This window comes from Seriola aureovittata, chromosome 6 (assembly GCF_021018895.1).
Source record: "Seriola aureovittata isolate HTS-2021-v1 ecotype China chromosome 6, ASM2101889v1, whole genome shotgun sequence".
Lineage (NCBI taxonomy): Eukaryota > Metazoa > Chordata > Actinopteri > Carangiformes > Carangidae > Seriola > Seriola aureovittata.
This window is the reverse complement of record NC_079369.1, coordinates 3,507,996-3,523,339: the sequence shown is the minus strand read 5'-3', so window position 1 is coordinate 3,523,339 and position 15,344 is coordinate 3,507,996. Positions and strand designations below refer to the sequence as shown.

General features: G+C 44.3%; 1 protein-coding gene across 2 annotated transcripts; it reads left to right on the top strand.

Moving 5' to 3' along the window:
* The first annotated feature begins 1,579 nt into the window (after positions 1 to 1,579).
* Positions 1,580 to 9,697, top strand: amotl2a (angiomotin like 2a). Of its 2 annotated transcripts, none has more exons than XM_056379321.1 (11): positions 1,580 to 1,845; positions 2,614 to 3,414; positions 3,536 to 3,686; positions 4,315 to 4,459; positions 4,572 to 4,664; positions 6,072 to 6,367; positions 6,488 to 6,672; positions 6,779 to 6,880; positions 6,973 to 7,133; positions 7,468 to 7,650; positions 7,848 to 9,697. In XM_056379321.1, the coding sequence occupies exons 2-11, from the start codon at positions 2,702 to 2,704 to the stop codon at positions 7,931 to 7,933; spliced, it is 2,115 nt and encodes a 704-aa protein (XP_056235296.1). In that variant the 5' UTR covers positions 1,580 to 1,845; positions 2,614 to 2,701; the 3' UTR covers positions 7,934 to 9,697. The 2 variants fall into 2 exon arrangements, with proteins under 2 accessions (XP_056235296.1, XP_056235295.1); XM_056379320.1 differs by having other exon boundaries at positions 1,581 to 1,845; positions 3,533 to 3,686.
* The last annotated feature ends 5,647 nt before the right edge of the window (positions 9,698 to 15,344 follow it).

The following is a 15,344-nucleotide window of genomic DNA, read 5'->3' as shown; positions in this document are numbered from 1 at the left end:
AGATAAAGTAACCTGCAGTTTGTCTGACTGACTGACTGACTGACTGACTGACTGACTGCACCACGTCAACAAGAGGAGGCTTGTTTACACCCAGCCACCACATTAGGATGATCCTTTTCATGCAGAAAAAGGGCTGCACTCAATAACATTACTATCCAAATACTACAGCCCAACCCCCACTGCCAGCTGATCCCAGGTTCTTCATCTGTGTGTGTGTGTGTGTGTGTGTGTGTGTGTGTGTGTGTGTGTGTGTGTGTGTGTGTGTGTGTGTGTGTGTGTGTGTGTGTGTGTGTGTGTGAATGGAGCGTATAGCTGGTGCTAGTGGTTGAGGGGAGAACAGCAGATGGCAGGGCTGCCCCCGTCATGTCTGCTTTTTTGGGGGAGAACAATGCATCTCTCAGAGCTCTTATTAAAGGAGGGGAAGGGGATTTCAGTCCACGGACAGCTGGCAGGCATCGTGCCTCGCACCCGCCCCTCTCCCTCTGTGTCCACACACACACACACACACACACACACACACACACACACACACACACTCTGCAATTAACTGGCACGGGCCACGGCTTAAATATTTACCAGGCGCATGCAAACAAAAGGCTGTTGAAGAAATAATGATTAATCCATGTCTCAATTATATGACAGCACTTTTTTTCATCACTGCCTCGGTGGGGTGGATAGAGTGGCACCTGTCACCGAGGTTGTGTCGTATTTCTATCATGTAAATCTTGTAAAAAATCCACCTTGCAGTTCAGTTTGTCAATCTTACGGCCGGTTACTCGGTTTGGTTGATCAACAGAAAAATGAGTTCACAACACTTTTATGATTGATCAAGTAGCTGTTTTAAAACATTTATGAAGTAAAAATGTCAAAGAATTTACATTTTCAGCTTCTCAAATGTTAAAATTTGCTGCTTTTCTCTGTTTTACATCACGGAAAACTGAATATCTTTGAGTTCTGGCCTGTTTGAATACGTCACATGGTGCTTCTGGGAATCAGAGTCGACATTTTACAGACTTAAAAACCTTATCGTTTAATGAAAAAAAAAATGATGAACCCTAACCACGTAACCACATTTTATGATAATGTTGTCAAATCTCACTTTTTATGTGACATTTAAAAAAAAAAAACTTGTGGTTTAAATCTTGCTTCATGTGTTTCTGTATCATTTTCACATCTAATGTCTTTTTGATGCAGAAAACCCTTGATATCATATTTCTAAACATCATCGTTTCAATAAAGACTTCATGACCATTGAATCTTTTATTGAGTTTTATGACCTTCTTATCTCTAACATTTCTATGTGGCTGTAAGGACTTGGCTATGAAAAAGGGGGGGGGCTTAAAAAATCCCTAAAACTCCACCAACAACAAAACACAACAAGCTTCTTTTACATGACACAAGCAGCCAGCTGAGATAGTGCTGCTGCTGCTGCTGCTCTGAATCCAATTTTTTTTGCTCCCTCCCTCCCTCCCCCCTTCTCTCTTCTCTCCTCCTCCTCCTCCTCCTCCTCCTCCTCCTCCTCCTCCTCCTCCCCTGTGCTCTGCTTTTGATCCCACAGGGACTTGGAGCCTTTACATTCCAGTCATTCCAGCCGCAGCGAACAATCGGCCCTCAGTTATTTATTGGTGCAGCTCGCAGCCTCGGTCTGCTCAGTCTGCTGCTGCCCGTCGGCGCGCACACACACACACCGACACACACACACCGACACACACGGACAGAGACAAACGTACATGGAGCGGAGGAGCTCGGGAGACTTGTGGACATTGTTGAATTGAGCGCAGAAAAACTCACCGGGAGATTTCACCGCCTGTTCACCAGCTTCGTGTGGGATGAGACTAACACTCGGTAAGTTGTTTTTTATTTTTACGTTTTGTTTTTGTCTCAGTTTATCTCCCGCTCCGGGGCCGGACTGTGTCTGGATGCCTGATAACTAGACGTCTGAGCATGGCGCAGCACTGACTGACTTACTGCTGCATTAATTATGTTGCTTTTCCAGTTTGATCTCATATTTATTTTATTTATTGAGTAAAAGAAAAACCTTTACTGGACTGTATCCGGTTTTCCAATGATATCTGCCACTCACAATATAGAGCTTGTTGTAGATTGTGCGCCTCTTACCTTCCATCTCTGTGGTATTTGATCATATTATTACGAATAATTAACAGGAAGCTTTTATTTTTCTTTTGCATATTTTGGTATGTTTCCTGTTAAAGCATATGATTCATGCCAGATTAAGAAATCAGTCTATTTGTTGTTGTGTGAAAGTGTGGGAGGACTCTGACGTTCATAGCAACGGTTCAGTATTACTCTGCTGTCTGACTGGAGAAAGTTATGCTTTACAGTGTGTGGGCAATAAAACTGGATCTGCACTGACATCACTGTCAGGGGTATTTCCAGCAACAGCTCATGCACTCACAGCAAAAGTCATGGTGCAATAGCAGAGCTTGTGAATTATGACTGAGAGGAATGTTGTCAGTGTTTCTGCTTGTGGTTTACAGCAGAATCACAGCCATTACAAATGAATGAGGTCTGGGAATCCTGACAAAAATGCTGAGTTGATTAGATAAAATGAAAGATGTGCAAGTCTGATCAAGATTATTGTTTTTCTTTCAGATTTGTGATTTGTGAAGAGTCCAAACCGCCACCTCCAGGCTGTCTTCTTTTCTTTTTTTTTCCTTTTTCTAATTTCCCTCTGACTGAAATGAGAACTGCTGAAGACTCCTCAGGAACGGTCCTGCACCGTCTCATCCAGGAGCAGCTGCGCTACGGTAACCTGACGGACACTCGCACACTGCTGGCCATCCAGCAGCAGGCCCTGCGCGGAGGCAGCAGTGGCGGCGGCACAGGCTCCTCTCTGGAGAGCCTCACTCAGGAGGAGACCCAGTACATCCAGATGTCAACACGGCAGGAGCCTCAGGGCCAGGAGCACCAGGGGGACTGTCTGCGCTCTGAGAGCCCCATGTGCCACCTGTACCAGCTCCATGGTGAGGAGCTGCCCACTTATGAGGAGGCCAAGGCCCACTCCCAGTACCTGATCTCTCAGAAGGGGCAGGCAGAGCAAGGGGCCCCCGGCATGGACATGATGGGGAGTCGCAGTGAGGGACAGTGGGATCTTAAGAGGGAGCATGCTCGCTCCCTCAGTGAGAGGCTCATGCAGCTTTCTCTGGAGAGAAATGGACGCAGAGACAGTCTGGCTACGAGCTTTTCACACAGCTATCCACAGCTGTATAATAATAATGTGATAAATGCTGTGGCGCCCGACAGGCAGGGGGCTCAGCAGTGTGTCAACCATCGCGGGCCACCACCGGACTATCCTTTCTGTGCCAGACTTCCTGGATATATGCTCAGTCACTCACAGGAGCATGTACAGTACTACAGAGACCCCCCTCCCCCCTTCCACTCACAGCATCACAGGTAACCACAGCAGGTGCAGGCCACCGCCGCGATCTCCAGACGATCGTTCACCCACTATCTCCGAGACATTGTGGTTTTCAGCAGAGTTGTAATGAGTCACCTGTGTCTCCCCCCTCAGCAGGTATGTGTCCGCTCAGTCCCAGGCGGCTCACAGCGGCGTCTCCGCAGCCTCCAGCAACAACTCGGCTCAGACGGACGCGTTGATGCGGGAGAACGAGCGGCTCAGGAAGGAGCTGGAGGTCTACGCCGAGAAGGCCGCCCGGCTGCAGAAGGTGAGGGAGGACGGCGGTGCGATGAATTGGAGCCCGTTGGCTCGTAGAGGGAGTGGAAACTGTAAAACATCAGTTTTCCTGCCAGGGCATGTCAGGGTGATGAGCTGTCTGGCAGTTAAGAAATATGTAGAGGAGAGAGACGAGTTCAGCTCATGGGGAAGTGACACAGACGCATCTCCTCCCACACTTTTTAATCATATTTATTTCCTGCTCCTTCTTTCTGTTTTGTTTGGGACTTTTCAATAATTCGCTTTTGCCAGTTGAGTGTTGGGAGTTTTCACACTATTCCAGCCCCATAGAATACCCACAATGCATCTTTATCCCCTTTTGTCTTTCAAAGCATGCTGGCGTATTGCCATGAAAGCAGACAAATGCCTTGACACCTGGACCCCACAAGTGTTCACTCAGGAATGTTGATTCCCACTTTTCAGTTGCGCATAGTGTTAGGAAGCCGTTTGCCTGTAGGCAGTAAAAAAAAAAAAAAAAAGTGGCCTTTGTGGGGATGACTAATTAGTCTCATTGATATTAACAACTGCAACTTAAACCACTATCCAGACACTGAATGAATGAGTTTGGGGGGTGGGGGCCTCTCCCAGAGATTCATGTTCTCCTCATATTTTCCTCTCAGCTGGAGCTGGAGATTCAGAGGATCTCTGAGGCTTATGAGACTCTGATGAAAGGTTCTGCCAAGCGGGAAACTCTGGAGAAAACAATGAGGAATAAACTAGAGGCTGAGATCAAGAGGATGCACGACTTCAACAGAGACCTGAGAGGTACGTGTTCATCCAATCCGCTGAAGTGACACAGTCCTGCTGTTAAAACGTGTGTGTGTGTGTGTGTGTGTGTGTCTAACCGTCGTGTTTTGTTTTGCTCTCCTCGGTACAGAACAACTCGACACGGCTAACAAACAGCGAGCGGCCAAGGAAGCTGAGTGTACAGACCAGAAGCAGCACGTCTTTGTCAAGCTGCTGGAGCAGAGTGAGTTTATGTCTTTTTATTAGAGAAACTGTCTTTTCACGACACGATCCAATGACGGAGGAGAGAAGGAAGAGTTCAGGATCATTTTCCTTATCTTATCACACTGCCCTGTGAAGCACTTAACAATAGCAGGAACATAGTTGAGCAGGGATTGGTTTCCTCTCTCAGCGATGTGGCGTGTTGTAAAAGCCGCGGCCCCACACGGCTCTATCTCTAACGTTAAGAGTGACTCTTGGCACTTAGACGACGGTCATTTTTCATAGCTGCAGTAAATGTGGCCTGGATTCCAGGAATATTTTTTAGGTATTTCAGGCTGTTCCAACATTAGGAAGGCCTCCCACTCCCTCACACACACACACCCCCTCCCTCCTTGCTCAGTTTTGCATCACTGCCGACTTCCCTTCTCAAGGGGAACTAATAAGTCTAGGACTCCAGGGCGTCCGGGCCCGACTCAACATGACCTCTGGCTCGCTCACTCTCCTTGTTTGGGCATTTCTTTACCTCATGGTTCTGAATATTTCTGTCCTCCTTTTCTATTATGTGCAGGGATGCTGCTGCAGAATAAACCCAACTAACCTTTTTTTTTTTTTTTTTTTTTTTTTTTTTTTTTTAACCTTGCATATACATTTCTAAAAGTTAAGTTTAGTTTTATTTCCATAGTTACATAATCGGCCATACATACCATTCTGGGCATTTTTAAACAGCTGGTGGTCGGTTTGTTTTTCCTGAAAGCAGTTATCTTGGCTCAGCAGAGGCAAAAAAACACATAACATACAATAGTGGGATGTGTAGTTTTTTGTTTTTTTTTTTTGTTAGAAGGACCACTTGAATTATATTTTGAGCTGCTTGTTTACTTCACGTCCTTAGAAGCATTCCAGAGCTTTTCCCAGTACAAAGCTATGCCTGTGTGCGTAAGTGGATAAGAGGAAGTCTGCATTCCCTCCACAGGCATGCACTCATGTTGTGTAATCACCCCCCTTTTTTTTTAAGTGGCACAGCAGATGAACTGGCTTTACTTTCTAACAGCCTTTATTTAAATCTGAGCTGCTTTTTAATGGGTTTTATGGAACATATTTTATTTTAATGATGATTGAATTTACGGTAACAACGGCCGTAGCGCTATGATTTATTTTCACTCGGGAGGACAGGGTGCCAAGTGGTCTGTTGTTGAACCACATGCCTTTATTGCAGCATCTAATGTCTCTTGTTGGGTCACATTCCATTTAAAGTGTAATTCTCTGAGTTGGCCGAGTCAATGAAGGGCCACTGAACTGTCCTGATGTACAGTATAGCCCTCTTTAGTATTCCTTTGACCTACGACCCTCTGACTCCTACAACCTCCAGGACCAGGTCATAGTTACTCTTCCCGCCTCTGACCTGTACTTTTTTCCCCTTTCTGTCTCTTAGATGAAGAGCAGCAACGAGAGCGCGACCGTCTGGAGAGGCAGATTCAGCATCTGCGCGTCTCCGGGGAGGAGTGCCATCGGAGGCGGGAGCTGCTGGAGCAGGGCCTGGCCTCGGCCAAGGCCCGCAACCGGCAGCTGGAGGAAGAACTGCAGAGGAAGAGAGCGTACGTGGAGAAAGTGGAGCGGCTGCAGAGCGCGCTGGCTCAGCTGCAGGCGGCGTGCGAGAAGAGGGAGGCGCTGGAGCTGCGGCTTCGCACGCGGCTCGAGCAGGAGCTGAAGAGCCTCAGGGCGCAACAGGTGAGGAGAAGACCACGTTACATAGACGAGCGTTTCTTCTTTATGTCTGCAGCTTGGAGAATACGCTTATTTGTTATGTTAAGCCTAATGTTGACCACTCCATCATGTCTTTTCTCTCAGTCTCAGAACCAGGCAGCTGACCCCACAGCGTCCGGACTGAGCTCCTCCACGTTGCAGCTGAGGGAGAAAGAGGAGCGTATTCTGGCTCTGGAGGCAGACATCACCAAGTGGGAGCAAAAGTACCTGGAGGAGAGCACCATGAGGCAGTTTGCAATGGACGCAGCCGCCACTGCTGCAGCACAGAGGTGTGATGACACGTACACAAATGTAGTAAAGGAAAAAAACTGGTTTATTACAAGTGCAGTGAAGTTTACGGATCAAGAATTTAACAGTCGTCTGTTTTACTTTCAGAGATACAACCATCATCAATCACTCACCCCGACACTCGCCCAACAGCAGCTTTAATGAAGACCTGCCTTTGTCGAGTCATAGATATCAGGAGATGGAGAACAGGTACACATCTTCCCACGTTCGTGTTTTGAACACCAGTTCATGTCTTACTGCTCGGGGGGTTTGTGAGCTCATCATGTCCTCCATGCGTTTAGGATCCGGGCACTTCACGCTCAGCTCCTGGAGAAGGACGCCGTGGTTAAAGTCCTCCAGCAGCGCTCCAGATGGGAGCAGGGCAAGCTGGAGAAACAGGGGCTTCGGCTGGCAAGGTCCGCCCCCTCCATCAACACCGTGACCAGCAGCACGGAGAGTAAAGGTGAGTTTTTGGGTTTTTTTTGTCCTCACACTTCTCGCCCCGCTGAGGAATTTTCGAATCTAATGACATGTGCGATCAAACGACAACTGGCAGACTGGTCTGTGTCACCAGACAGAATGTGCACTTCCTAAAAAAAAGAAGTGTGGGAGCAGGAGACAACCGTTTGGTGTCCCTCAAATAGGCAACGTGTTTTTTAAAGCGGAATGCATATCATCTCTCACTCCAGAATAGCCGCATCCAGAATAGTCATGGGAAGAACTCAACAAGGGCAGATGTGTAAATGTGGATGTAAGCGGGTAATTAAGCAGCCTCCTCTCTTTGTCTGCGTTTGTAGGAAAGAGCCTCTCAGATGACCTGACAGGTGCCGCCGCGCTGCAGCCCCACCCCCGCGCGGTGCCCAAGGGCGCGAGCAGAGACTCGAGCACCCAAAGCGACGAGGCCCCGCAGGAGCCTGAGCTCGCCGCAGAGCCTCGCGAGCTAAAAGCCGAGCCTGAGGCAGCTTCAGCAGCTACCACCGGTGGGTTTATTGTTCTGTGAAGCACTTGACATCCAGCCCTTTTTTATTCTATATGACCACTTTATAAATGTACTGTACTCGTGCAGATAAATGAAACAAGGTCATGTGCAGCTTTGCAGACAGCCATCACTGCAGTTGTATTTGCTCCATCATACCAAAGTTGTTTTTCTAATCTGCTAATTTTATCCTCACTGCAGACACCTCGGAGGAGCCGCAGGCACCGCTCAAGACATTCAAGAGCATCAACAGCTCAGACGCAGAGGTGGTTGAAATCCTCATTTGAGCGCTGGCTGAGGCTCAAATAACTGAGCGGTGACGGGCAACGGCGAACGGACGCTTTTGGCCAAGGTGTTAACGGCTTTCCTCCCTGTCTGACTACTATAAAGAAAGGCAGAGTCCAGAATGTGACACAGTTTTGAGGGCAGAGCTGAGCTTTCCCTCTCCTGCTTCTGCACAATTCACAAACTCTGAGGTTTTGCCTCACAAGTCAGAATCCTTCTAGGTACCTGGACAGTATTCTGCATTGTGAATCTGAACTGGGCTGCTGATTGTGCATATACATGGGTTGTGCATGTTTTGTTTTGTTTTTTAGTTATGTATTGTATTTATATTTGTAAATGCTGCTCATATTGTGATATTTGTGTTTGAGAGGTGAGAAGGACATGGATCACTTTTTAATATATATTCAAATGACTCACTCTCTGGATTACATGCGCAGCCTGTCTACATTTTGTTTCCAGTAGCATGCCTATTACCATGGGAATATTTATAAAAAACGACTCAGTATAAGCATCTATGTTATCATGCCGTGTGTGAGGATTATTCTGTTTAGCAGAACAACTCGAACCCCTAAATTAACAGTCGCTCCTCTCTTTAAAATACACTCGGGGGGCCCTGCTCAGCAGAGGCTTTGGAAACTTCCCTTGAATGTGGAGCAAGCTCATTTCTCTCTTAAAAAAGCCTGCGAGGATTGACAGTGTTTCACGGGCGTCTAATTTTCCAGATCCTGGGGTTAATGTTTGGGGCCTCAGATGGCGGCTGCCCAACATTTCGCTCCCCTTCGCTGACACGCCGGAGCTAATCTTCTCACATTCCTCGCAGAGGGAATGCTCCCGTTAAAGAAAAAGGCTATCTAAAGTCTGACCCCTCACCCTTGTTAAAATGGCGTGCATTCTCCACATGATTCATTCTCTGGGGCTGGTTATTTCTTCTGAGCCGCGGTAGCTGGTTCTACCAGAAGTGTAGAAATGGTCAACTATAATTGGCCTGCATTTGCTACTCTATTTGTTGTCCCCATCACTGTGTTATATTCAGCCGTGTTTTCTCCGTTACTCACATTTCTGAGTCGACTACATCCCCGACATGGAATCTTCTATTTATTTCTCCCCGCATAGTGTAGGATCACTGAACACTGCTGAATGTAGACTCCTGTTTTGTTTCTGTTCTGTAGCTAACTGGAATATGCCACAGTTCAGATTTGTTCTACTCTTTCGAGGGGAATACCGCCCAAACCGCCCATCGTTTTTCGCAATCACAGTTTTAAAAATGTTAGTGATGTTGTCAGTTGTGGGAGTCACAAACTCCAGCTCCATCTTTTACAGCATCGATAACAGTGATGAGTATTGTTTGAGGTCTTACAAACAGCTTGTGAAATCTCACAATTGAGCTGGTATTCCCCTTCATATTCCCCTTCACGGTGCATTTGCTGGTCAGTGCAACGCGTCAGTTTGAGTTAATGCCCTTCACTTTTCTTTTGAATGTGTTTACATGAATGGCTATTTTGAAGTGAGAGAAGTTAATATATTTTGTAGTTGTTTGGTTTTTTTTTCATTTATATTCGTGTATTTGTTTTGTTTCCTGGTGCCAAAGATGTACTCGACTTTTAAGTTATAACCGATGACAAATGACAGGTTCTGGTAAGGTGCCTTGCTTCACCTGGTTGACCCATGATATGATGTTGCTGTGAACTTTTGTAAAGGAAACATTTGTATGTATGCCTTAACATTTCACAATAATAGATTAAAATTCTTAATATATGTCTTATAAACGGCTTTCTGTTTTAATTGTTGCACTGGTTTTATACTGTATAAGCATTCGATTGAAAACCTGAACATCTGAGGTGTCACGGAAAGTTAGCTGTCAGACCTTTGCCTGATACCTTCACTTTATTTAATACAACTATTCAACTGTGGTCCATCTCAATCAATAAGACAAACAGCTGTGTTCTTCAAATAAATCCGCTGTTTGTTACCTGTCCAGCACAAAAAAGGCAGGTAGACAAAGTTAGCTACTAGCTGGTGAACGTTTAGCAGCTAAATATTACATATAAGCAACTGTACATTAGGTAAAACACAGCATAATTATAAAGCTATTTAATGTAGCCGATGTAGCTTTCATTTAAGTGACAGTTACAGGATAATGGTAAATGCCAAAACATACTGTAAGAGTAGGGAAGTGTTTTCAGTTATAGAACAATATCTTCCTAAAGATAGATAGATAGATAGATAGAGAGATAGATAGCTTGATAGCCTAGCTACTATCTATCTATCTATCGCTCTAGCTAGCTAGTTAGCACGCTAGAGAGATAGATAGATATGCTATCAAGCTAGCCTATCAAGCTAGCATATCTAGCTAGCTAGCTGTAGCGGCCTTTCTATTTATTTGAACAAGGGTGTATTTGCAATTGTTAAAACACTCCACTTTCCATTTGAATCTGTGAAACGTGTTATTGCACATTTCAAAAGTTATAGTCTGTCCGTAGTCTGTCAGTGTCAAACTCTCACCTACTGCAGACTTGAAGGGATGTTTCTAAATTGTTTGTGTTTCTTTCCTTCATTGAGAATGGAGGCTGTGGTCAATTTGAATTCATGGTCGACATGATGGATTCCAGTTGACCCATTTTTTAATGGGGGAAAGTGAATCAAAATTTCCATAGAAACTCAACAAACCACTGATACATACTGCTTTGTATCTATGTGCTCTGTAAGTGTTGTTGTGTTGCCAAAGTACGGCTAATATGCTCCATAACCCACCTTGAAGCTATGAATTTCCATCGGAGACCGTGTCTTAGTAAAGACGTGACTCTGCAGAATATACTTAACACACATATGTGTTGTGTTTAGAGCTTGTTATGCCGCCCCAGTCTTTATTCACAAAGTGAATAATAAACTTTAGACCAAGTGACTGCAGCAGTGCTCAAGATAGTGAAACATTTCCAGTATGAATCTTTATTTATGCCTTTAAAACCTTTTGCCAGTGGAGAACACTATATATGTTTTATATTGGTGATATATATAAACTTGGCACCATGTGTAGCAATATTATTAATTTGGAGGAAACGCCATAAATGACAATATTTGGACTCAGCATCCAGAAAATCTAGAGTTCAGTCTTTTACTCTTTGCTGCACCAAGTCAATTCTTCATGGGTTTTTACAATGAACACAATGTCTTCATGACACTTACCCTCACCTGACGGACACAGTGCAGCCCTGATGATCAGTTTTTCATTATTCTTCAAGAGTCTCATGACAGACAAACGTCAGAAATGCTGCGCTGTAAGTTGTTCTTTGTGTCCTGCACATCACAACCTAAACAAATGAAGACATACTTGGAATTTCAGATGATCATCAGATGATCTTCTTTCACATGATGTAAAATTTCAAACCTGCATCACAGTGAACCTGTAATGTGCTCAGTGCAGGAAAGTTGACATAGAGTGCAAAAAGAAATGTAAGCCTTGACAATGTTATGTCTGAATTATCCCTGCTTTTAAGGAAGTTTACTTTTTAGGTGTATTTTCTCCCAAGTAAATTTCCAGTCAGCTTTTACATGCAAAAGAATTCTTCTGTACACTTCGAGTTTTAATGTAAATATTTTTTCCTTCCTTGGTTCCCCTGGTGAGCTGCAGATGGCATTCCATAGATGCCACACATTTTCCTCCCGCTGCCTTCACTTGTTGTAGCCGAGTGCCACTTTTCTCAGCTTTCTCAGCCTTTTATTTAGTTGGGACACGTGTAGCACACCGGGGTCTGTGAATTATGCTCAGATAGATCACATTTTGGATATTTCATCCTGCTTCTATTGACAGTACAAGAGAGACAAGAGCCCCCACCACACCATCAGGGATGTTAAGGGGTTCTGAAGGTGAAAGGTTATGAATACTTGACTCCAGGAGGAACAACTTAGCAGAGGGAGACTCATTCCCAGGAACGCTCAAGTGTCCTAAAGTCGTCATCATCCAGAGAGGATGAAAAAAAAAGAAAAAGAAAAATTCACTCCTAAGTACGTGTGTGCATTCCACACACATCTGGACTCTTGCAGGAATTACTGTGATTGTTGTCAGGATTGTTGCATTTATTACCATGATTTCACCACTTTGACTCCCAGTAACTGTGAGCGGTTCTCACGTAACCAAACCATCAGTCATAGTGGATCAAGAACAGATGTCAACGAAGCAAGCTCGCTCCGAGATAATGAAGTTTCATTGTTTGTTTGACATGGTCAGTAAACTGTAGGATCGTGTAATAATGAACATTCTTCACATCCTGTCTTTATGTTTGGGACAATTTACGCTACTTCAATTCATCTCACCTTAACGGTTATTGCACTTTAAAAGTCATGCACTGTTTGTATCCTAATGTAAGTAAATCAGTGTGTCTGGCAGCAACAGAGGGGACAATTGGTAACAAATCATCTGTCCCCCTTTTGGAGGCTTTTGAGCATATTTTGCTCTAAAAGCCTGCGTGAAATACTTGGAAAAATAACAGTGGAGCTCTGTGTTTTGCCTTAATTTCCATGGAGATTCCAAAACTTCCTGCCTACAGCGGTCTTGGAATGTGCCCCCACCCCCCCTTAACTTTTCCACATAAATCAGGGCACCGTTCCTCTAATTTCAGTGTTACTGAGATGAAGCAAAACCTCTCAGATAGCAGGCCATTTGCAGCGAATTTCTTAAGCCCGTGTTCACTTGCAGCACCGTGTGGCTGGTAAGGCAAAAGGGCATGGAGGCGTTTAGCTTCAGGTGTTAACTGTGGCCGAGCAGCAGGAAGAGCACCGCACCTGTTCTGCTCCTCTGTCGCTTACCTGTCATCCTCCCTCTCATTCTCTTTTCTTGGATAATACTTGTCGTCGTGTCAAATTTGTTGCTTGTTGTTTAGACTTGATAATTAAAGCTGCACTAATCAATATTTCCGTATTAACAATGGACCAAATGACTATAACCAATGTGAAAGTTGTCATATAAGTTGTCAGATAATCATCACCCAGCTCTGCAATCAATCATTGTTTTGATAATCACGTCCCACAACTTTACTGTGTTTGTTCTCACCACTCTCATTATTGTTTCCAGCTGCAGCAGGCAACTGTTTCCAGCTAAATAGCCACTGTATGCTACCTGCCCCCGCACCAAAGGACAAAGTTAGCTGTGTTCACAAGCTATTTGCTAACTTTATCTGCCTGTTTGTTAGCGTTTAAAGGGCCAGATAAATCCCACAGGGGTTGGTGGATGCCAAAAAAAAGAGCTAAAAAGAAGTCTGAATATTGGGCAGACATCCATCAGATGACCAGAAACACATTGAAAAGAATGCCAGTGTTGCTCCATGATTGCATGATGTGTAATTAGGCAACAGTTTCCTAACAGGTTTGTTACAAGGACTTTATACGGTGATAATGATGATAATATGTCAGAGTTATGTTTAAAGGTTGTTCTGCAAGCGGCCAAAACATCAGTTAATCCTGACACTTCCCCTCACATGACTAAAGCTTGAATATTGAATCATTATAATGCAATGAAACGTGTTGATATTCTAATAATTATGTTTATAACAACGATGGATCAAATGAGTATGTGTGATGCAAAAAGGGTTGATTGAAACCCTCAGACAATAATTACCCAGCTCTGCATTTCCCCTCAGCTCTGTGGAGGGTTTTAGTGTCTTTCAGCTCGTTGTTTTGGTTTTAGTGCCCTCAACTTTACTGTGTGGGTTCACTCTCATCTCTCTCATCAGCATAATCTTTGGCTGCAGCGTGCAGCTGCTGTTTTCACTGATAAACCCATTGTCACAGTCCTAGTCCTTCATGAAACATGCATGAGGCACCATGTTCACCATGGCTGTTTGGCCGGCTGCAGTCTAGGACTTCCAGTGGTTTCCAGTGAATCAACTGACCTGCACAATCCAGAAAGACTGATTCACTGTAGGAACAGAAATGAGTCGATGAGTCAAAATGTTCTGTGTCTGAAGCCACACAGAGAGATGTGCTGTGAGGGATGATCTCCTGTCTAAATGAACACAGTGACACCTGAGTGAGTGGTAATGATTTGACACTGTGGAACCAGGTGCAAGCTACTTACCTGTGAAAAGTCGTTTTTAAAAGTCTGGGCTGTCAATGAGTAATTAACAATGTAGACGAATGAGTAAGAGCCTAATTATAATGTGAAATGACAGAGGTGATTCAGAAGAACAGAGGCTGAAGAATTCACGCTGGGAAGATGAGTTAAAGGGTGGATAAATCACTGTAGCTATGAGAACCATAGGCAGTGTGTTGTCCCTGAAAACCCCCTGTCAGCAGACACATGTTAACACTTGGATGTCACGCTAGTTTAGTCTCAGCCTCATTCAGTGCGATTTATACCCACATTTGAAAACGTTTTCCCCATATCCTCTTACTTTTCAGTGACAATTAATATCTCTGAGGCTGAACTTCATGAAAACCCACATCATAACCAGTCAGCAATAATATCCAAAGAATGCTCGTCATGAGGGTTTCACAAGTTCCCAGTTAAAGCAGCATACCGACAGGTTTAAGTAAGTGAGTGAGTGAGTGAGCAAAGCTGGGAAATGTAGTGCTCATGCCTCAGAGTGTTTTCTATATTTCATATATATGTTATATACTGTATATGTGGCCCAGGTGTGTGTAAATGATGATGTACTGCCCTCTGTGAGATTGTGGAGTCAGTCTGCACTCAGATGCTGAAAGAAAGGTCAGTGATATCGAGATAATCATGAATGACTGTAGCTGATATGGGGCGGAGCAGACAGCATTCTTCTTCTTTTTTTGCTCAATATTTACACCTTGAAAGATTCACAATGTATGAAACAGACATAGATTGTGCATAACCACAAAACATGTCTCATGTCTGAGAATTTACCAATTTTGTTCCCTATTTTAGACTTAAAATAAAAGAGCATTTATGTATATATATGTAGCATGTATGTCAAATCTGTAACTACGAAAAGGTGTTTTAATATCTGTAGTATAATAAAAAAAAATCAAGCTCAATCAAGCATGGACATGTCAGTGTATTCTTTCAAAGCTCTGTAACCTTTTCATTGATGGTCAAAATTTTTATTATTTTCCTCTTGTACGTTTAACCTTCTCCCCTGTGTCATGTCAACTCTGAGCAAAATGCCTACAGTTTACAGGTCAAGAGCTGAATCGCTCCGGGGAGTTTACTTCAGCTGTCCTTCTGTTCCAGGGCGAGTGACAGAGATGTTCATGGGGGAAATACTTGTGACCAGTAGATGTGAAGATAGTCAGAGATATGGTCATCTGAATAATTGAAGAAATGCTGGAACTGAAAGCAGCTGAAAAACAGTGAATGTTCACAGTGTCCAAACACACTGTCACTCACTGACCACAGACTCTGTCTCCAGGGCTGTAGCAGTGATGGGAGGAGTGGAACTAAGCATGATT

Excerpts from the sequence above, each read along its gene's own strand:
- amotl2a (XM_056379320.1), top strand. The coding sequence starts at position 2,702 with ATGAGAACTGCTGAAGACTCCTCAGGAACGGTCCTGCACCGTCTCATC. Across the intron at positions 4,665-6,071 it reads TGTCAAGCTGCTGGAGCAGA|ATGAAGAGCAGCAACGAGAG; the intron begins GTGAGTTTATGT and ends TCTGTCTCTTAG. Across the intron at positions 7,651-7,847 it reads AGCTTCAGCAGCTACCACCG|ACACCTCGGAGGAGCCGCAG; the intron begins GTGGGTTTATTG and ends TCCTCACTGCAG.